Source organism: Tursiops truncatus, chromosome 1 (genome assembly GCF_011762595.2).
Source record: "Tursiops truncatus isolate mTurTru1 chromosome 1, mTurTru1.mat.Y, whole genome shotgun sequence".
Lineage (NCBI taxonomy): Eukaryota > Metazoa > Chordata > Mammalia > Artiodactyla > Delphinidae > Tursiops > Tursiops truncatus.
The window spans coordinates 152,312,573-152,334,458 of record NC_047034.1 but is presented as its reverse complement, the minus strand read 5'-3'; the positions used below and the strand labels follow the sequence as shown (position 1 = coordinate 152,334,458).

Genomic DNA, 21,886 nt, shown 5'->3' with positions numbered 1-21,886 from the left:
GTAAGGTTAGAGAAAGAGATGAAGGAGCACTTACTGGATGGCTCTAGATTCAGAAAAATAAGAAGATAGAGCATCCACCTGGAAGTGGAGAGAAAGCCTTAGTGTTGTTTGGAATGGTACCTATGTGGCTTTTACTTGGGAGTCAGTAAGAAGGGAATAACTGTGGCAGTAGAGAGAGAAAACCTAACTGAAGTTTGTGTGAATTACTAGTGAGCCAGAGTTACTGGCTCATATATAATTCTGCTACTTTCTTCTGAAATTTCTCTGAGTTGGAGAAGAAGTGGAGGAGTCAAGCCATGGTAGTCATTCAGGTTTGGGGATTGTCCTGGTGAACATACTAGTAGAAGGTTAGGCCCGTGAGACTCCCTGGGGTATTAGTGACTGCAGCTTTGAATTGCTTAACTATGTTGTCTGGCACAGGCTGGGATGATCTTAGGTGTTCTTACTAAACAGGGTAAAATAAGAAGGGAGTGATTGAAGGTTGAGAATGATGAGGAGCTATGAAAGATTGATAAAGATGACTGCTAAATAGGTATGTGTGGAGAAGGAACGAGGCTCAGGAAGTGGCATGGTGGTGGCTGGCTGTGAATTGGAGCTGAAGGTCAGTGGAGCCAAGCAGGCTCACATGCATTGTCCACACATATGCTGAAGTAATTTGAGGATGACACCATAGGATACCCTTGGAGATAGTAAATGTGAACCAAGTTGTTAAGAGAAGTTAACGTAGATTTGCCACGTGGAGGGGGCAGGCAGCAGGGAATGGTCGATGACGGAAAGGATGATTTGAACAAGATGGTATAGTGGAGGGCAAGGGCTTCAAATAAGTAGAAAAGGAACGGAGCTGATGAATCAGTGGTCTGGAGGTGGCGTTGTGGGAGAAGTTGAGTTCTCCACAGGATCAGGCCTCTGTGGCGCAGTCACTGTCAAGTGTTGACAGTCATGTTTCTGTTAAAGAGGTGAACAGAATTGAGAATGAAAGACAGTTTGCCTACAAAAAAAAGTGGGGCTCTGTAAGACTTGGGAGAAGGGAGGGAGGGAGGAGATGTGTGGGGCAGGGCATAGTGGGCAGCTCTGAGAGCTTGGTTGGTGAGGCTGGGGAAGAAGCTGGAGTGAGGGAGTACTGGGGAGGAGGGGGTGGGAGGAGAGCATTGGTCAAGAGGACCAGTGTGTGGAGGGTGAGATGTAACCCTGCACTATAGGTGTCCCGAGCGCCAAGGGCACTGCACCCCTTCTGTTGGGGGTTTTCACAGCTTTGGCTTTTTGGAGCTTGCTGGGGGCAGGGGAAGCAGGGAATCACTGTGCTCCCCGGAGAATTACGATGCGAAGGAGACTTTGCCATGACAAGATTCTTGAGGCACATGATTCTGTCTAATGCATAAAGTGACAACATGGTAAGGACAGAAGAGGAAGTTCAGACAGACTGAACCTTCCCAACAACAAGACGCTGTCTCATAGTCCTGAGGAAACTGTCTCCACTGTCCTGGAGAATCTGGGTGTGGGCAAGGCAGTGGTTGGGGAACGTCTTGCCGGGTAGCGCTAAGCCAGTGCCTTCTCCTTGTTTCCTCACAGATGAACGGGACCGTGTGCAGAAGAAGACGTTCACCAAGTGGGTCAACAAGCACCTGATGAAGGTAGGACCCCTTCGTGGATGCTGCCCTGGCCCCTCTGGCTGCTCCTGGTCTGGATCTATCAGTCCCTTCTCTCAGTTCATGTTACTGGCCATGTGCTCCAGTTGATGGGGATACACATGACTTTTTTTTTTTTTTAATATCTAACATAGTCCGAATAACGTGGAAACTTCCACTGATCAGTTTCTTGGTGAAGACAGTAACACCTCCATTACCTGAGGAGGCTGAGGTTGAGGATACCGTGGCGTGATTCCTGGGATTTCCAAGAACACTTTGCACCAAACTTTACATACTATTTTATAAGCCCCTTTCTTGCTTTAAATTTTTTAACCTGATTAATGTGGAAGGATGGGGCAGAGGAGATTTTGTTCTCTCTCTTAAGGTATGCAGATCTTGAATGATCAATTTAATGAATTTTTAAAATATGTATATTCAGGTGTAACCCCCATACAGTTTAGAATACAGAGCAAAATGGCTAGGGTTGGAGGGAGATCTTATTATTATTTTTATATTATTATTTTTAAATAGAGGAAAATCCAAGGCAGAGGCATATTAAATACTCACCTAAGGATAAACAGTATGACTAATGTGGCAGTCAGATTTGAAAACAAAGTTTTTAAGTTACAATAATTACTCAAATAACTGTGAGCTATAATAATTACTGCTCTGGGAAAGATTACCAGTGACCTCTCAATTGCTGTATCTAGTAGCCTAGTTTTATCTTCTTCTCTTTTGATTTCTCTGTAGCATTTGACAGTGTTGACCAACTCACTGCTCCCTTTGTTTTTTTTTAAATTTATTTTATTTTACTTTATTTATGTATGTATTTATTTTGGGCTGCATTGGGTCTTCATTGCTGTGAGCGGGCTTTCTCTAGTTGTGGCGAGTGGGGGCTACTCTTCGTTGTGGTGTGCGGGCTTCTCATTGCTGTGGCTTCTCTTGTTGCAGGGCACAGGCTCCAAGGGCACGGGCTTCAGTAATTGTGGCTCATGGGCTCTAGAGCACAGGCTCAGTAGTTGTGGCGCATGGGCTTAGTTGCTCCGCAGCATGTGGGATCTTCCCGGACCAGGGCTCGAACCCGTGTCCCCTGCATTGGCAGGCGGATTCTTAACCACTGTGCCACCAGGGAAGCCCTCACTGCTCCTTTAAAGCTGTCTTTTCTGTTGCCTTCTGGGACACTGCTTTTTCCTCAGTTACCTCTTCCCTCCATGAATGCCTCTCTCACTGGCTTCTCTTGCTCCTTCTGAGTCCTCCATGTTGACGTTCCCTGGGTCCTAACCATTGTCTTGTTTTCTACTCTGTATTCTTTGGCAGTCTCATTTGCGTTAGCCACGGGGATCATTTGGTTGCATGGAATGCAAGGAATCATAAGTTGAAAGGGTTACAGGGTGATCTCCAGAGTCTGGTGTCTGGATGCATCTGAGCTTTATGAAAACTAAACTTTATTGGGCAGTCACTCTCTCTTTCTCTTTTTATGAGGCCTTGTGTTTCTTCATTTTTATATCTTTCTGTGTGTCTCCTACATTTAGTTCTCTGCATTCCTGCCGTTGCTTGTGTGTGAGCCATGGTGGCTGTCCCTCAAATGGTAATGTAAACCCCTGCAGCTACATGATTCTAAAGATGCAAACACAAGCAATCTGGTTGGCTGAGGTTTTCTTCTCCTCCATGGGTCAGTGGTCTATCTATTTAGTTCCGTAAACTATGGCTGGGGAGATGGTTACATAAATCAAACATGGCTCGTTAGGGCCACTTGTTTAACTACAAATGAGGGCGATTTTCTAACTACAAGATATAGATAAGGAGGTGATGATAGCCTTTTCCTGCATTCTTTCCTAAGCCCAGGACCTGTATCTCACAGTGTACTTGACACGGTCATCTGGATGTTACCCAGACATGTCCTGTATTCAACACATCCCAAATTGCCCAGTATTTTCACTCGTGTACCTAGCTGTCCAAGTTAGGAACCTAGAACATACTGTATTTAGTCCTACCCATCATCTCTCCCTGTCACCAACTACAATCAATCACTTCGAACTCAGAAAGATGCTTGCATCTGGTTTCTCTTCTCCATCCCCATTACCTCTGTTCTAGCCCAGGGCCTCTTCATCTCTTGACTTGGCCATAATACTTTCCTAATAAAGTTTTCTATAAGAACAAATATAATGATAATGGTAGTAGTTTATTGAGTGCTTACTGTAAATCAGACTTTCTATACTGAGTCTTTTATATGGATCATCTCATTTAATTCTTCACTGACCTTATGCTGTAGATTGTATTAATAGTCCATTTTATCAGTGAGGTTCAGAGAGGTTAAATAACCTGTTCGAGGTCATACCACTAGAAAGAAGAAGAACTAAAATACTAGAACTCAGGCAGCCTAAAGTCTGGCACCTGTGCTCTCAACCTCTGCACTGCTGACACCAGTCTGCCTACCTTTCCAGGCTCATGGTGTCATATTCCTCTCAGACCTTAAGCTCTTGCTGAACTGTTTGCCGTGCTATTTATGACACTGTATCTTCGCTCATGGGGCTCCCTCTGCGTGGATTACCTTCCCCAGCTCTGTTCTGCCTGGACAACACCAACTTAACACCTCCTCAATAGATACTTTCCTGACTCTCCCACCTGGAATTGACTGGCCTTTCCTTTGTGCCCTCCCTGTATTCGTTATGTACTTCTGTTATAGCACCTGCAACATTCATCTTTCTGCCAGATTGTAACTTGCAGGTTGATGTTGTGTCCTGTTTTTTTTTAGTCGGGACAAAGGAGGAAGGGAGAGAGACAGGGAGAAAAAACCCTGCAATTTTCCTCTAATTTCTTCAACATTTACCAGTTAGGTGCCTCTGGTTTGGTGGCACATAACTCTGTCATGGTGCAGAGCCCTTCACAGCCTGTTTCCAACCAGGCATTGTCCCCTGCATAGCCTGTGCTGTAGCCGTACGAAACATCTCACTGCTTCCTAAACACTGTACTTTCGTACCTCTTTGCTTATTCATTTCTCTCTCCCTTGAATGCATGTCTTGTCCTCCTCTGCCTGGCCATCACCCACTTACCCTTCAAGACCCAGGTCCAGTATTCCCTTCCTGAGGCTCTGACCTCCATCCCTTGGACTAAATTAATTGCAACTCCATCTCTGTGCCACACCACTTTGAAGAGATGGGCTTGTGTGTTCACACGTTGTTGTCCTCTGCTCCTTGAGGTCTAGGACTTGTGCACTGTCTCAGCCAAGTACTGCACCCGGAGCATGAGAAGTATCCAGTAAGGATTTGTTACCTTGAGTAAATAATAGCTCAGTAGTCTTCTTAGCTTACAAAGCATATTCTAGTATGACTTGATCCTTACAGTAACCCTGAAGGAGGTAAAGGTATTTTATCCTTTCAGTTTTAACAGTTGAGGAAAGTGAGAATTAGAAGAATGAAGTGACTTTCCCAAGGTCATACAGCTAGTGAAGGATGGAGCTAAAGAGCAGGCATGAGGCTTCTGGCCAGAATTACTTGCTGTTACTATTAAATATGCCCCCACCTTGCTCTGCTTTCATACCTCATCTCTTAACAATTGGAAGAACTGAATTTATCCTGCCTCAAGCTTGCCCCCCTAAACTCTGTAGCTGGATGCAAGTGCTCTGCCTCCCTGCTCTTCACTTGCAGCTGATGTTGCCTGTTGAACTTCTGCCTCAGTTCTGTGTGATGACAGGAGGCCCAGGGAGGGAGAAACTAGACGAACACATAGCATTGTTAGAAATTGGAGGCCAGCCAGAGCTTTACTTAAATCCTTGGCAATTTTTCATCTCTTCTCAGGCCCCCAGCCTTACAGTTCCAATGGCATTTTCTCATCTTGGAATATTTCACAGAGATTCACTGCTCATCGGAATCATTGCTCCATGTTGGAATTCTTTGAACTTTGGGCTGAGAATTAGGGATCAAATCTGTTTTTTGTAATTCAGGCATCCTTTGCTTTGCTCCCCAAGTACACATGAACTACATTAGTGTTGCCATTGGCAAGTAGAATGATGTAAGATCAAAACAGCCAAGCCCCTCAAGTGCTAGATTTAGTTGACCTAATCTCTTGGATTCCCAAGTATCTCTTTAGGAAACAGTTTGTTCTTGCATAAGCAAATCAATGCCTCTTTATTAGCTGAGAACACTGTTGGTCCAATCATAAAAGAGATTTAAGGATGTAAGCATCTGAAATATATAAATAACCTAATTTAGAACACAAGTCCTACAAATCGAAGAGTTCTGCTCATATGCCAGAACCATCACAAATAAAAACCTAGGGCTTCCCTGGTGGCGCAGTGGTTGAGAGTCCGCCTGCCGATGCAGGGGACACGGGTTCGTGCCCCGGTCTGGGAGGATCCCACATGCCGCGGAGCAGCTGGGCCCATGAGCCATGACTGCTGAGCCTGCACATCCAGAGCCTGTGCTCCGCAACGGGAGAGGCCACAGCAGTGAGAGGCCTGCGTACTGCAAAAAAAAAAAAAAAAAACCCTAGAGTTTTAAGTGAGATTTTATTCACATTATCCTTGATACATCTCTGGGTTCTGGTAGCTGATAAAGTATCCCAAAGAGAACTTCAAGAAAGGCTGAAACGATGAGACAGAACTGAGAGCATGAGCTCCTGAAAAGGAGGAGGAAGGCTTTCTCTGGTCAGTTTCTACTGACTGCGGAGGTTAGTGGGTAGAAAGGAAGGAAAGCATTTAAGCTAACAGATGGACTAATTCTTTCCATCTTTAGTCATGTATGCAGTCTAGAAGCAACTGGCCTTCCTGGAATTTTAGTTAAGAATTCCAGATAAACCAGCAAAAGTTTTTAACTCCAGAGTTTTACTAATGTTCTCAATTTTTCTCCGCCTCTTTAAGGCTCTCTAGCTGAACACAGGGTGAGAGAATGCTCTAATGGTTCCAGGCACTCTCTCTTGCGCAGCCTCTGTGCTGTGGCCACATGAGATGGAGACAGGCAGTGGAGTGTAATTTAAGAGATTGATGGAGTCGTGCTGGTCAGATGCTGAGGAGAGGAATGTTTCCTTTGTTGCCCAACTGTGACTGTATGGTGGTGGTTTGTGACCATGTCTGCCTAGACCTGAGTTTTCAGGGCTTGATTTCACCCTGAATGCATCTCGACCCCCACTGAAGGTTTTGGTTCTACATTGGGACTTGGATTCTCTACTCCCTGAGCATTAGTGCCTGCCTATTAAGTAAAGATACCCTTGGTGGATTTTAGAATCCTCCTCATCCGCAGAGAATCTTTGTTAATCAGGGTTGGCTGTTACCACTGTCAGATTCCTTAAAACTTAAGGAACTTTCAAAACAGGCGATAGGATTCTCATCTGCAAAGAGCCTCACACTTTGCTCCCGCATCGCACTCTACTTACTCCAAAAGGGGCCCTCAGCCCCCACTCTTATTCCCTGTGTTCGAGCACAGTTCTCTCCAGAGTGAAAAGTCTGTGACAACTGTTATCTGTTTTTTTTTAGTATTGGGCTTTTCTGGAGGATAAATTTGGCCTTTGAATCAGTATAGAATTTTCCCTCTTACAGTTTAGAAATCTATAAATTCAGAAATCCATCTGAAGCTACCAGGCTCACTCTTACTATCCCTGTATCTTTTAATAAGTATAGATGAGAGTAAATAACATACTCTTCTCTTTAAAACTTTCTCCTCTGACCTATATATTGTTCTTCAACATAATGTGGATCAAGGAAGTTGAGCTGCTTGTGTTTTCTTTTAAGAGTCTTCGAGCAAAACTTTTCTAGATCAGGCTTTCTGCAGGTGTTAAAGAATACTGCATGACAGTCGTTAGTTCTTTTTTTGTGGGGGGGCTCTTATAATTTAATAATGTTGTTAATACGTTGTTTCTACCCTTCAAGCATCATGGAAGCCTTGTGAGGGGAAAGAGCATTGAACTCAGAGTCAAGAGACAGTGATCTGACACTTTCCAGCTAAATGGTCTTACAAAGTTATTTAACTTCTCTAGACAGTGCTTTTCTCATGTGTAAACTGAGTGTATTAGAGTTAAGTAATCTTTAAAGTCCCTTTGGGCTCAGATTCTGATTCCAAGCACTTAAGTGCAATATATTCCCTTTGCTAAAGCCACTTAGAAATTGGGCGAAGCTGTTTATTTTTTCATAACTTCAAGCCAATCTTCTAAAAATTGGGAGAGCAGAGTTTTCCTTGGCTTACTAATGCATGGTGATTGGGGAGGATTGGCTTGGTCTCAAAATTTAGTCATTCATTAATTTTTTTTTTGGCTGTGTTAGGTCATCGTTACTGTGCGTGGGCTTTCTCCAGTTGCGGTGAGCGGGGGCTACTCTGTTGAGGTGCGCAGCCTTCTGATTATGGTGGCTTCTCTTGTTGCGGAGCCTGGGCTTTAGGCGCGTGGGCTTCAGTAGTTGTGGCACACGGGCTCAGTAGTTGTGGCTCACGGGCTCTAGAGTGCAGGCTCAGTAGTTGTGGCACACAGGCTTAGTTGCTCCGTGGCATGTGGGATCTTCCCGGACCAGGGCTCGAACCCGTGTCCCCTGCATTGGCAGGTGGATTCTTAACCACTGCACCACCAGGGAAGCCCCATTCATTAATTTTTAAAAATAGCTATGTTGAGATTTAATTCACATATCACATAATTCACCCATTTAAAGTGTACATTTCAATGGCTTTTATTGTATTCACAGAGTTTCGCAGCCATCACCACAATCAATTTTAGAATATTTTCCTCATCCCCCAAAAGAAACCCTGTACCCTTTAATCATTATCCCTAACCAACCCCCCATCCTCTCCCCCAGCCCTAGGCAACCACCCATCTACCATCTGTCTCTATAGATTTGCCAATTCTAGATATCTCATACAAATTGAATCATACAATATGTGGTTCTTTGTAAGTGGCTTCTTTCACATGTCATAATATTTAGGCATTTGGATTATTTTCACTTTTTGGCTGTTGTGAACAATGAATGCTGCTATGAACATTCATTCATGTACAAGTTTTGTTTTTGTTTTTTTCTGGACATGTTTTTAATTCTCTTGGATATATACCTAGGAGTGGAATTACTGAGTCGTATGGTAAATTGTGTTTAGCCTTTTGAGGAACTGTCAGACTGTTTTCCAAAGCAGCTGCATCATTTTACATTCTCACTGGGAATGTATGAGGGTTCCAGTTTCTCTATAGCCTCATCAACACTTATTATCTGTCTTTTTTTTTTTTGCGGTACGCAGGCCTCTCACTGTTGTGGCCTCTCTCCTTGCGGAGCACAGGCTCCGGACGCGCAGGCTCAGTGGCCATGGCTTACGGGCCCAGCCGTTCCGCGGCACGTGGGATCTTCCCGGGCCTGGGCACGAACCCGCGTCCCCTACATCGGCAGGGAAGCCCCTATCTGTCTTTTTGATTGTAGCCATCCTAGTGGTTGTGAAGTGGTATCTCACTGTAGTTTGATTTACATTTTCCTTATGGCTAATGATATTGAGCATCTTTTCATGAGTTTGTTAGCCATTTGTACATATTCCTTGGAGATTTCTAAAGAACTAATTTTGATGGTGATTTTCACAGGGAGTACAAACAGGTAAGGACCTGGATAGTTGAAGTTTTTCACTCATCTTGTTTGCTAACAGCAGCATGATTATTTGTTGGAAAGAAACATATATATGGATGCTTTCTGAGCACTCTTGGCTTCACTTGGCTGCCTCCAATACTTTCCTGGTGCTTAGTCCACCAGACTTTTTCTTAGGAGATTTGTGGAAAACTTCAGAGGCAATGTAGCATGTACAGAAATGGTGACGACTTTAGAAGGGGGCAGACCTGGGTTTGGTTGGCCTGGTCATTGAGCCGTATGATCGTGGGATGTTAATTGAGCCCTCCAAATCCCCCCTCTGCATCTGAACATTTTTTGATGTAAAAGCACTAGTAAGTGTTAGCGAGTTCTTTTTTTTTTTTAATTATCATAGTTCCTTATTTTTTATTATTTATTTTTTATTTTTGGCTGTGTTGGATCTTTGTTGCTGTACTTGGGCTTTGTCTAGTTGCGGTGAGTGGGGGCTGCTCTTCGTTGCGGTGCGCGGGCTTCTCATCGCGGTGGCTTCTCTTGTTGCGGAGCACGGGCTCTAGGCGCACGGGCTTCAGTAGTTGTGGCTCACGGGCTTCAGAGCGCAGGCTCAGTAGTTGTGCACAGGCTTAGTTGCTCTACGGCATGTGGGATCTTCCTGGACCAGAGCTCCAACCCGTGTCCCCTGCATTGGCAGGCAGATTCTTAACCACTGCGCCACCAGGGAAGCCCCTAGTTCTTTATCCTTCTCTAGGCAGAGCTGTGTCCAGTATGCTTCAGAAACAGACTACTGTTCTCTGTTGAAAATTATCTGAGAAAAAAAAAAATCTTACTATACTCCCTTCCCCCATTACTTTTGTCTATATCTCTCTACTGGTTTTCATAGTTACTTAGTTATTATAATCACACAAAGACTGAGAAACAATAAACTAGGACTCATGTAAATTTCTTGTAAGGTGGTTGAATTTTGCTATTCACAGGTGTAAAACATAAACCGGAATTTTCAGAAGGAGATATTGGGGCCTTGATGTAAAACTAACTTTACATTTCAAGTACTTCCTTTTTCTTGGTGTTTGGTATCCTACTGATAACACGATCTCACCTGGTCCGCAGCCCTGTGTAATTTATTTAAATAATTACTTGATGACCACTCCCGATTTTTATACCCTATGTTCAGGTCTTACCTGTCAATAATAAGTCCCTCATTATTGTTTCTTCTCTTCTTTTTTTTATAAATTTAATTTATTTTATTTATTTATTTTTGGCTGCACTGGGTCTTCGTTGCTGCGTGTGGGCTTTCTCTAGTTGTGGCGAGTGGGGGCTACTCTTCATTGCAGTGCGTGGGCTTCTCATTGCGGTGGCTTCTCTTGTTGTGGAGCACGGGTTCTAGGCGCGCAGGCTTCAGTAGTTGTGGCACGTGGGCTCAGTAGTTGTGGCTCGTGGGCTCCAGAGCGCAGGCTCAGTAGTTGTTGCACATGGGCTTAGTTGCTCCGCGGCATGTGGGATCTTCCCGGACCAGGGATTGAACCCGTGTCCCCTGCATTGGCAGGCGGATTCTTAACCACTGCACCACCAGGGAAGTCCCTGTTTCTTCTCTTCTTAATCCTAATAACAAGTATTTAATAATTTCTGACTTTTTAAAACCTACTGTTCATTTAAAATCTGATTTCCATTCCACCACTCTCTAGAAAATTATTCTCACAAAAAGCACTCTTATTTGTAGGAAAATTCAGAAAGCCTTTCTTAGTTTTCGCCCTCCTTGTCCTGTAGCATTTGATACTGGTGATCATCTCTTCCTTGATTATAGTTTCTTGGTTTGTTGCCTACCTCTTTCACTGCCTTTTCCCCTACCCACCCCCCCTCCTTTGTTGATTGCTTTCCCATCTCCTGCCTTCTAGTTTTGGCTATTCCTTCAGGCTCAGTCCTTAGCCCTCCGCTCTTCTTTTCTCCCTAACACTGAAAGCCCAACATTTCCCATGTCTTTGGCTAGCACCTCTATGCATATGACTTCTAAATTTAAGTTCTCATCTGCCCCAGATTAAATTCTGGTATTTTCAGCTGCTTCAAGAACATTTCCATTTGTAGCTCCTTTGCTGTTGTTTTAAATTCAACATACTTCAGATTGAACTTGTCAAATCAAACTTCCTTTCCAACTCTTATGACCTGCTAATTTCTTGAGTGGTGCACTGTGGTTGAACCCTTGGACCCACATGAGGGAGGGGTCTTGAAATCTTAGAGCCACTGGTGTGTTGGAGTCAACTGTCATGGGCTCGTGAGAGCCAAATATTAAACTTTCAGGAATTTTGTGAGCTATATTTGCTAAGCACAGCCATTATTAAAAATTAAATTATGTAAACTTACAATTAAATAAATTGTATTTAAAATAAAGGTAATAAATATTCAAAGCTCATCACTTCAGTTACTTTACTATGTTATTACCATCTGTGCTCTTGAGGTCAGTTATGTCTGTTGTATCTCTCTGATGGAAATTCTATATATTGGTGTGCTACTGTACATTTCTTCCCAACATTGCTTTTAGTGATATTATATTAATAGCTTGAAATTGGTCATTTCAATAGAGTATTTACACCATGAAAATCAACAAGTGATACAAGTCTGGGGTAAATGTATTGTTTCATTCATTGTCTAAACTTAAGAAAGTGAGGGAGAAAATGTTAGTATTGCAGATTAAACTAAAATATGTGTCATATTGTCAGTAGCACAAAAAAATTGAAGAAATATTCTTTAAATATTTGAAAACTATATTTAATTTTTAAATATTTGAAACCTATTATTCAATTTATCATGAACCATTTTCTCCAGTTGGGTTATCTACCTGTCAACTTCTTATTCCTTCGCACACACGTACAAACATGCATGTCTTGCATGTTTCCACCCCTATACCTAGCCTTATGTGGTTTTCCCCTGCTCTTTCTTTCTATCAAACATTTTCTAATCCTTCAAGTCCTTTCTTTTCTAGGAAGTTTACTAAGATGTTTCCACCCTTTATCTTTTCTGATTTGCAATCTGTTTTGAATGCTAGAATATTATAGTTGGAAAGGACTTATAGTTCAATCTTCGACGTGAATGTAGAAATTCCAATATCCTAGTCTCTGCTTGAAAAACTCCAGTGACTAGAAATCCACTATTCTGAGAGTAAACCCTTTCTCTTATTGTCTAGAAAATTAATTATGTTGAAAAGAATCTTCTTCCTTGTAATTTCCAATTGTCTTCTGATTCTGTGTTTGAGCATATCAGTGAAGTTGTCACTAGACTTGGAATGAATCAGTCACTTTAGGCACTTCCCACAGCTATGTGACCATAACTTCTCAGAGCCTTAGCTTTCTCAGTTTCTGTTATAGAATGGGAGTAATAAGTAAACTTCACAGGGCAGTTGTTTGGATTAAGTAAATAAAATGAGATTATGTCTGATTACAAAGCATTGTAGTAATGGCAAAGACTAATATCAGAAAGACCAGGGCTTCCCTGGTGGTTGGGAGTCTGCATGCCGACGCAGGGGACACGGGTTCGTGCCCCGGTCTGGGAAGATCCCACATGCCACGGAGCGGCTGGGCCCGTGAGCCATGGCCGCTGAGCCTGCGCGTCTGGAGCCTGTGCTCCGCAGTGAGAGAGGCCACAACAGCGAGAGGCCCGCGTACTGCAAAAAAAAAAAAAAAGAAAGACCAGACTGAGGCCCGTCTTTCCACTTGTGACCTTAGGCAAGTTACTTAACCTCTTTGTGTCTCATTTCCTCATGTGTAAAACAGGAATAATAATACCTACCTTATGGATATGAGGGATAGATGAGATAACATCTAAAGCATTAGCACAATGTTTGACATTACCCACACATTTTTCTAAAGTGATATCTATTTGTTTTTGCATAGTTTCAGTTATAAAATTAGAATTGTTTTTTCCCAAAAGAAAAGTATTTCTCAAGTTCACTATTAGAAGTATTTGGTAAGGGGCTTCCTTGGTGGCGCAGTGGTTAAGAATCCACCTGCCAATGCAGAGGACACGGGTTCAAGCCCTGGTCCAGGAAGATCCCACATGCCATGGAGCAACTAAGCCCATGTGCCACAACTACTGAGCCTGCGCTCTGGAGCCCACGATCCACAACTGCTGAAGCCCATGTGCCACAACTACTGAAGCCCTCGTGCTTAGAGCCCATGCTCTGCAACAAGAGAAGCCACCGCAGTGAGAAACCCATGCACCGCAACAAAGAGTAGCCCCCACTCTCTGCAACTGGAGAAAGCCCGCACGGAGCAACGAAGACCCAACTCAGCCAAAAATAAATTAAAAAAAAAAAGTATTTGGTAAGAAAGGGGTTAAATTAAGGTACACCGTATGGAATACTGGGTATCTAGCATTTTAGTTTCCTTCGTAGCACTCTGGAAGGCTTTTCTGACTCTGACTGGTCTCATCTGTCCATCATTGGCCGTCATTTCACATTTTGGTCCATAATAATTCCTGAGATGTTTCAGGATGATTAAGACTCCCCATCCCTAGTCCAGACTTTCTGGAGTATTTTTCATGGTTGGCTGGAGTATGTAATGGATCTGGCTTCAATTTACTTATTAATTATAAATTTACTTATTTATTTTATATTTATTTTTGGCCGCGTTGCGTGTTTGTTGCTGCACGTGGGCTTTCTCTAATTGTGGTGAGTGGGGGCTACTGTTCGTTGCCGTGCGTGGGCTTCTCATTGCGGTGGCTTCTCTTGTTGCGGAGCGTGGGCTGTAGGCACGCGGGCTTCAGTAGTTGTGGCTCACAGGCTCAGTACTTGTGGCTTGCGGGCTCTAGAGCACAGGCTCAGTAGTTGTGGCGCACGGGCTTAGTTGCTCCGCGGCATGTGCGATCTTCCTGGACCAGAGCTCGAACCCGTGTCTCCTGCATTGGCAGGCGGATTCTTAACCACTGTGCCACCAGGGAAGTCCCTGGCCTCAATTAAAAGAAAAACACACATACACTTCTGTTAAGTGTTACCATTTCATATGTATTATACTCCAACCTGAAAATTCCTGAATTTTTTGTTGTTTCCAGTTTCAAATTCTTTAATTTGTGTTTACCTAGGACCAGAGATTCTTGTGTAGATAATAAAATAATTCAAGATAGAATAAAAATCAGTCTGTTTCACTCTCATGCACAGGTCCGGAAGCACATCAATGATCTTTATGAAGATCTGCGGGATGGCCATAACCTGATCTCTCTGCTGGAGGTCCTCTCAGGCATCAAACTGGTGAGCTTGTCTCTTCTAATCAGTTGACCTCACAGGTGTGGCCCTATTAATGACATATGGGTCCACCTTGTTGAGTGCTAGGGCAGTGACTGTCACTGTGTCCTCTGTTACATGGGAGGAAAAAGTAGAAGAGGTAATTGGTGGACTTTATAACTCAGACTTAACACTTTATAAATGCTGTAATTTCATCTTAATTTAACCTGATGTATCATATATTCTCATTTCTTGATGGAATCAAGTATCAGTTCTGTTCCTTTCATATTTGCATGTTTTCTCCTTACTTGTTCTTTATCTATTTATAGATGCTAGTGTTTCAGGAATAGCAGATTTACATTTAAAGTTTTTTGAATAAGGTGTATTTTTCTTCCTACAGCTTTATTTCTAGTCTATATAGACTCCTCCTATTTTTGCTTCTACCTACGAATTGTTCTATTTCTATATTCAACAAAGACCTGAAATTTACATTTAAAAGCCCAGGTATTTAGAGTCATTTTTTCCCAAATCACCTCACTCTCTCCCTTCTGGGATTCACTGTCTTTCACAGGGTTGGAGAAGTGCTGAAGTTGCTGTCTGAGCATAGCCCCAGACGGAGTACATCTGGGCTCCTTGGATAATTAAACATGCCTGCTTCCTCCCCAGATGTATTAAATGTGGCTTGTGGAAACACTTACCTGTCTGAGGGCAAAGGCTGTCTGAACCTCTTGGCTCATGAGTTCTTATCTTCACTTTGTTTGAGGGATCAGCGTAACCTCTCTGTGGGCTCATTGTTTCCTATATGGGAGCCTAATGGAAGCCTGTGATCCTATGCAGCTCCTGCTCTAACTCGAGCGTTGCAGACAACATACTTTTCATTTAGAAAAGGCCAGGGCTGAATACTGGAAACACCTGTGAGGGAGGAGCGCTCTGCAGAGGCACACCGCTCGAGGAGCTGGTGGAGCCAGCGTGCTCACCGCCTTTGGTGAATTCTTAGTCATTGTTGGTTGTGTTTCAAGAGCAGGATTTGGCACATTAGATTTCACTCCCTAAGTAATAGCTTCTTCCACGGTTGGAGCTTGCCTTCCCCTGGGGCCTTTGTTTTGGTTTCACTTTTTTTTTGGTCTTACAGTAGAATTAATTTTATAATGTTTAGTGGCCTAAAACTGACAGATGCTTTTATTAACATAGCCAGTACATATGATTTCTAGTTCTTCTCTGGCCCTCATTTATAAATCTCCTAAGTAATCAGAATTTTACTTTCACTGTGCTGGACTTAACAGTGCTCACAAAGTTATATTTTGGGCAGTTTGGTTGGTATATTTGATGAACTTGTAGTGATTTTATATTGAAAAGTGATTCTTTTCAGTGATGTTGCTTAAAAAACAGGTTAAAACCACTCCAATCTGATTTCTTTTTCTAACCTTTGAAAACCTACAGGTGTTTATGGAGATAGTCATAAAATATCATCTTTTCACCAAAAACCACCCAAATATGTCTTTCATGGTTATTCTCATCCTCCTCTCTGCCTTACTTGATTCACAGAAGTAGGGAGGGTGGGTGGCCGTGGAGAATTAAAGCTGTGTTTCAACAAAAGAAGTGTTCAGTATAACCATCTGCTCTGGTCTTAATTTGGTTTTTGCATCTTTCTGGAGGTGGGAGGGTATTTTCATATTTATTTTCACCTTTTTTTTTTCCTGCATTCATTTCCTTTTCGTTCATGTGTTGTGAATTTCCTGTTTCTCTGTCATGTCTTTCTCTTGGTTGGTGGCCAAAGGAGCCAGCAGGGCTGAAGACCCTCCGTCTGGTGAGCATGCCCTCCTGGCGCCATACAAACAGCAAGGAGCAGGAGGAAGATGATGATGATGATGATGTAGTAGGTCCTCCTGGGGCCACCAGCATCCCAGCCACACTGCAGGGCCATCAGAGAGTTTGGGGTTCTCTAGGTCTCCAAGTAGCTCAGTTACCAGTTGCCTTCGTCCCTGTCCGCCTGGGAATTTGGGTCCCAAAGACAGTGGTTAAAACTAATTGTGCCTCTTGCCACTGTTAGATGATCCTCGAGTGGGAATTGTTTTGCTTATCTGAGAGTAGCTGGCACGAAAAGAATAAGGGTGTTCGGTGGCATCAAGTCCCTTTGTGACCTGGAGACCCATGGCTTTCTGGTGGCCTTGCTATGTTGTCTGAGTCGAGATCACAGAATCGTGGAAAGCTTAGTTGACAGCACGACAGTTATTGCTTATGACTCCACACTCCGGACTAACGGGGACTGTCCATCTCTCTGGCCTCCAGGTTCTCACCACGCACCATGTCATTTGTTTTCAGAAGAGCCTGGTGTTTGCAAACCACTCACTGCATGGAGATACCCTGCTTGGTCAATAACATCTCTAGTTGCTGTAGAGGACAGATATTTAACTTGCATGTTCTTAAGCGTATTTTTGGTGGGGAGTACTTAGGAGTGTGTAAGAAGGCCATTTTCTGCTTGCAGCCTCTAAGCTATAGCCTGTGATCTTTCTCCAGAAAGAGGGCTTAGGCAATATCCCCATTCCCTGTCCTCTTAAAGTCATCTTTTCACCTCATTGATCTCCCTTCCCATTGCCTTAGAGTCTTCAGTTTCACAGGCTGTGTCATCTTCTAAGCTATAGTCACAATTAGTTTAGCTGAAATGACTGAGAAGAGGTTCTCACTAAGAAGATTTTTCCTAAAACTTTGACTTTGAAGTTATTCTGTTTCACAGAGAGGCCTCATCCTCTCTGTCGATTACTCTTGTTTGGAAGTTTTGCTTAGAAGGGTTAGGGGACCCCCACAGAGATGCTTCCACCCCATCTTTCCATGTGGTGGGTTACTTTTTGCCCATTTCAACCTGGGGCAGTGTTTCTTCTGTGCAGGTGCCCACAACAGAGCTACCTTGTATTTTATTGGCCTTTAATTAGTACCAATTTGACATTTACAGATGAATTGGGTATGATCTAGTGAGAGTAATGTTTTAGTCCCAGTTGTAGTAAAATAAAAACAACATTGGAAAGTGAGCAGGAGAAAATGTTCCAGAGGTAGGTAGCAGTCCCTGTACCCACTGGGGAAACACTTCCTGCACTTCTGGATGGATAGGAGTTGAGCAGTGGACGAGGCAGTGGGGACGGGCACCAGGGGCCCTGGGTGAAGGTGGGCCTCTCCCCCGTGGCTGTTATGACATCCAGGACTGAGTGACTGGCAGGAAATACCTTTCTTTGGAGGACTGTGTTGAACAGCCCTACGTCATCAAGGTCTTTTTTGCTCTGGGTATTTCATACTGGGGTAAAGGGTGGCTTTGCTACACCAACACCCATCTTCCTAGAAAATAGGTTTCTTCCTGATTTCTGCCTTCCATTCTAGGTTTTTTCACTTGCTTGTTGAGCATGTGTAACTCCTCATTCCCTAGTATAAAATTGGCTACCTCTAGTTTCTCTTGCCAGGTTTGTAATACAGTTGGCTGTGTCCATTACTGTGCAGTATGCAATTAGGACTTTCTACCGTTCCTTACAATAGCATTTAACTGCGATTCTGGGAGCCATAGAGGCAAGTCTTTGTTCCCATTAACGTCACATCCAGAATCAAGTTCTGCCACGTACGACTGCAGAAGAACCCGTAGAGGAGCTGCGGCACTGCCTAAGCATTTGCATTCACACGGGCTGTTGTGTTCACGGGGATCCTAGTGGTAAACAAGGCCTTCTGGGGCCTCAGCAAGCATGGTGAAAACACACACAGGTCCTGCCCTGGGGGGTGCTTTATGGGATGCTCCCACGCCTGGCTTCAGTCATGAGGAATTCTTTGTGGTCTTTTAGTCCTTGAAATGAAAGAGGAAAGTGGTCTGCACGGGTAAATTGGTGTAGCTGAAATTAACATCCCTTTTGTTTGTTTGTTTGCAGCCCCGGGAGAAGGGCAGGATGCGTTTTCACAGGCTGCAGAATGTGCAGATTGCTCTGGACTTCCTAAAGCAGCGACAGGTAAGAGTGTCCCGTGTGTTCCCCATTCTGCCAGGGAATGTTGGCATCGGGTCCCTAGATGTTCTCAGTGCCCCTGGCATGTCCTCAGTAAATCTGACCGATGCAGTTCTGAGTCTTGCTTCCTAGTGAGCAGCTGTATTGTGTTTGAACAAATCATTTGGTGGTCCTTACATAGAGTTTGTGGCCTGTCTGAGGGGGGGAGAGTCTTAGAGAAGAGCAAGATATGAAAGATTGCCTCACCTCGGGTGGAGGTCAAAGGGAAGATGAAAAATAAACCAGCTCAGAAGATGGGAAAAGGTACATCGTCTCGGAAGAGGGAAAACCAGAGTGCTCCATCATCATGAGAACTGGGTGAGGGGATGGTCAGGATAGCTGAACGGCACATGGAGCTGAGGCGAAGCTCTCAGCTGTGCAGCACTGATGACTTAAGAGAACAGCCTCAGTAGAGCAGAAAAGTGTTTAGGACATAGTAAAGAAGCTTTTCCCTCTTTACTAAATAAGGAAGGAAGGATAAAGAAGCAAGATGGCAACATATTTTTAGACATAGGGAGAGAAGCCAACGAAGAGAGGAACAGAATGAGAGCAAGGAGGAGTACGAGTCAGAGCCTGTTACCCCGGAAGGTGCCTTGGAGATCCTCTAGTCCAGCCTTTTTGTTTCATACGGAAGGAAACTGAGAAATGACCTGCCCCAAATCACACAAGGTAGAGCAAAGCTGGGACTTCCACTGAGGTCTCCTGACACTTGTTTAACGCTCCTTCCGTGCTGCTTTCTACACACGTTTCCTCCTCCCATTGCTTCCTAATTGATGGAACCAAGCCCAGGGATAGAGGGATGAGATACAGAGCACAGCTGACGTGGTTTCTTTGAAAAAGAAAGGAAAAAAATGCCTCTTCTGTGATACAGGGAGGAGGAAGGAAGGAGGGATAAAGACAAAAGAGAAAGTTTGTGGAGAGGAGGAAGGTGGATGGATGAAGGAGTCAGAGATCATCTGCCTAGAGGGCTGTTTGGAGAGACTTGGTATAGCTGCAGTCGCCAGGCAACAGCACCGGTCACGATGACATTAGATGGTACACATATTTTTGGAGTTAGTTCATTTCTGTCACTCTTATCGGTAATTCTCATTAACTTGGGAAATTCTTTTTCTGTGTACTCCTGTAGCAGTTTGCTTCTAATATAATACTTATTACTTTATTGTTATTTCTCTGTTTGCTATAATGCATTGTAGGCCCGTGAGGACAGGGAACGTGAGCTTACTTAACATTTTTATCTTCATCACCTGTCATCATGAATGGTCCATAATCAGCACTTAATAAATATTTGTTGAATAAATTGATAAATGAAAAGAGGTAGGAGAATTGGAGGCTGACGTGTTTAGGGGACCAGAGAGAGCAGTGTTGGAATGTCTGTATGTAGAGTTACAGGAAACCAGAGAGGGCCTTAATGGGCAAAAGGTGAATTGAGAAGAACTGATTAGCTAGAAATATAAATAAGGATGGAGAGGAGATTGGTTACTTGGCTACAGTAAAAATGTGAGCGGTTAACCGTGGACACAGAGAAGGGCAGAGAGAGCTCTAGAGCAGTTCTTGCTTATGGTGAGGTTGTAGCTGTGCAGGTGTCCAAAGCAGAGTGAAAATGAAGGTCATCAGAAGTGGGAAGGCAGACAGGTTGTACAGATGGGTGATACTTGGGTCATCGAGATGAGTGTGACAGTTATCAAGAAAGGTGGTAGAAGATGAGGTAGGAAAGGTAGGAGTTAGGTGTGAAGTCTCCGAGGAACAGATTGGCAGAGGTTGGAAGGTGGCTTGGCCAAGGAAGGTAGACTTCAGAAAACAAGGGGAAGGCTGACAGAGTTGGGACTGAGGAACGTGGACTTGGCTGATACTGCCAGCCTGCCAGCTGTGGGCTGCTTGTGATTAGAAAACCTGCACTCAGACCAGAAGCAGGTTGTCCCACTCCCAATATACAGAAGAGGAAACTGCGATACAGAAAAGGGAAAGAATTTGCCCAGGTGTCTTGGTCGTTCAGGTTGCTGGAACACAGTATCACAGCCCTGGTGGCTTATAAACAACAGAAACTTATTTCTCACAGTTCTGAACGCTGGGAAGTCCAAGATCGAGGCAGATTTGGTATCTGGTGAGGTCCTGTTCAGAGATGGCTTTTAGCTGTGACCTCACATGATGGAAAGGTCGAGGGAGCTTTCTGGGTCTCTCTTTTTTTTTTTTTTTTGCAGTACGTGGACCTCTCACTGTTGTGGCCTCTCCAGTTGCGGAGCACAGGCTCCGGATGTGCAGGCTTAGTGGCCATGGCTCACGGGCCCAGCCGCTTCGCGGCATGTGGGATCTTCCAGGACCGGGGCACGAACCCGTGTCCCCTGCATCGGCAGGTGGACTCTCAACCACTGCGCCACCAGAGAAGCCCTCTGGGTCTCTCTTATAAAGATACTAATTCCATTCCCTCAAGGCCTAATCACCCCCAGAAGGTCCCACCTCCATATACCTTCAGATTGGGTGTTAGGATTTAACATATGAATTTTGGAGGAACACAAGCATTCAGTCTACAGCACCGGTCACCATAGTGTAAGGGAGAAGTGAGGCTTCTGTTTGAGGTCACTAGGTTCTTTAGTACATGAAGATTTCAGTTCAATTGAAGAGATAAAGGAAGGGCAGCTTCAGGACGGTTTGCCACAGTTGTCAGGACCTCCATGAGGGTACAACAGACATTCGCAGGGGTGGAGGTGGAACTGGAAGTAGGCTGGTTTTCCAGCCTACTCTCGGTTTCAGCACTGAAAGGCCCACGTCCCAGGAAACCCCTCAGTTTCCAGCAGCCAGGGATGGTTGGTCACCCTGGTGGGGGAAGGGCCTGTGTGTCTGTGCACATCGTGTTGCTGGAATGAGATTTTAGGAGTAAAGCATATGCTATGGGAGGTGTGGGTAGGTGGGGATGTCTGCGACAAAGGAGGGGAAATAGATGGGAGCAGGCCAGAGACCAGTGAGGGACAAGGGGCAGATCTCTCTCTCTCAACCTTGAAGAAATAAGAAAGAAAAAGAAAAAAGTCAGGGCTGTGGTGACTTAATTAAAAAGCAACTCATAATAGCATGTGCTTGCAAGGTTGCTTTGCTGGTGGGATTGCAAAATGGTACAGTCACGCTGGAAGATACTGGTTGGCCAAAAAGTGCGTTCGCTTTTAAAGTAAAAATCAGACACATTTTTCGTTTTCGCCGAGAACTTTATTGAACAAATATATTCGCCCTTTTGTTCCACTGCTTTCTGCCATTTTTCAGGCAACTTCGTAATTCCATTTTCCCAAAACTTTTTATCTTTTTGAGCAAAGAACTGTTCCAGGTGCCTTTTACAGTCTTCCAGGGAATTTAAATTTTTTCCATTAAGAGAATTTTGTAAATACCTAAATAAATGGAAATCTGAAGGTGCACTGTCTGGTGAGTACAGTGGGTGAATCAGAACTTCGCAGCCAAGCTGTAACAGTTTTTGCCGGTCATCAAAGAAACTTATGGTCTTGGCGTTATCCTGATGGAAAATTAT

General features: G+C 43.9%; 1 protein-coding gene across 5 annotated transcripts in view; it reads left to right on the top strand.

Moving 5' to 3' along the window:
- The window catches only part of MACF1 (microtubule actin crosslinking factor 1), a 341,877-nt gene that overhangs the window by 120,753 nt on the left and 199,238 nt on the right, over positions 1–21,886 (top strand). For all 5 annotated transcript variants that reach the window (XM_073791606.1, XM_073791623.1, XM_073791602.1 and 2 more), the window contains exons 2-4: positions 1,570–1,631; positions 14,303–14,392; positions 18,268–18,345. In XM_073791606.1, the coding sequence (XP_073647707.1) occupies positions 1,570–1,631; positions 14,303–14,392; positions 18,268–18,345 (230 nt within the window). The remainder of the gene's footprint in view (positions 1–1,569; positions 1,632–14,302; positions 14,393–18,267; positions 18,346–21,886) is intronic.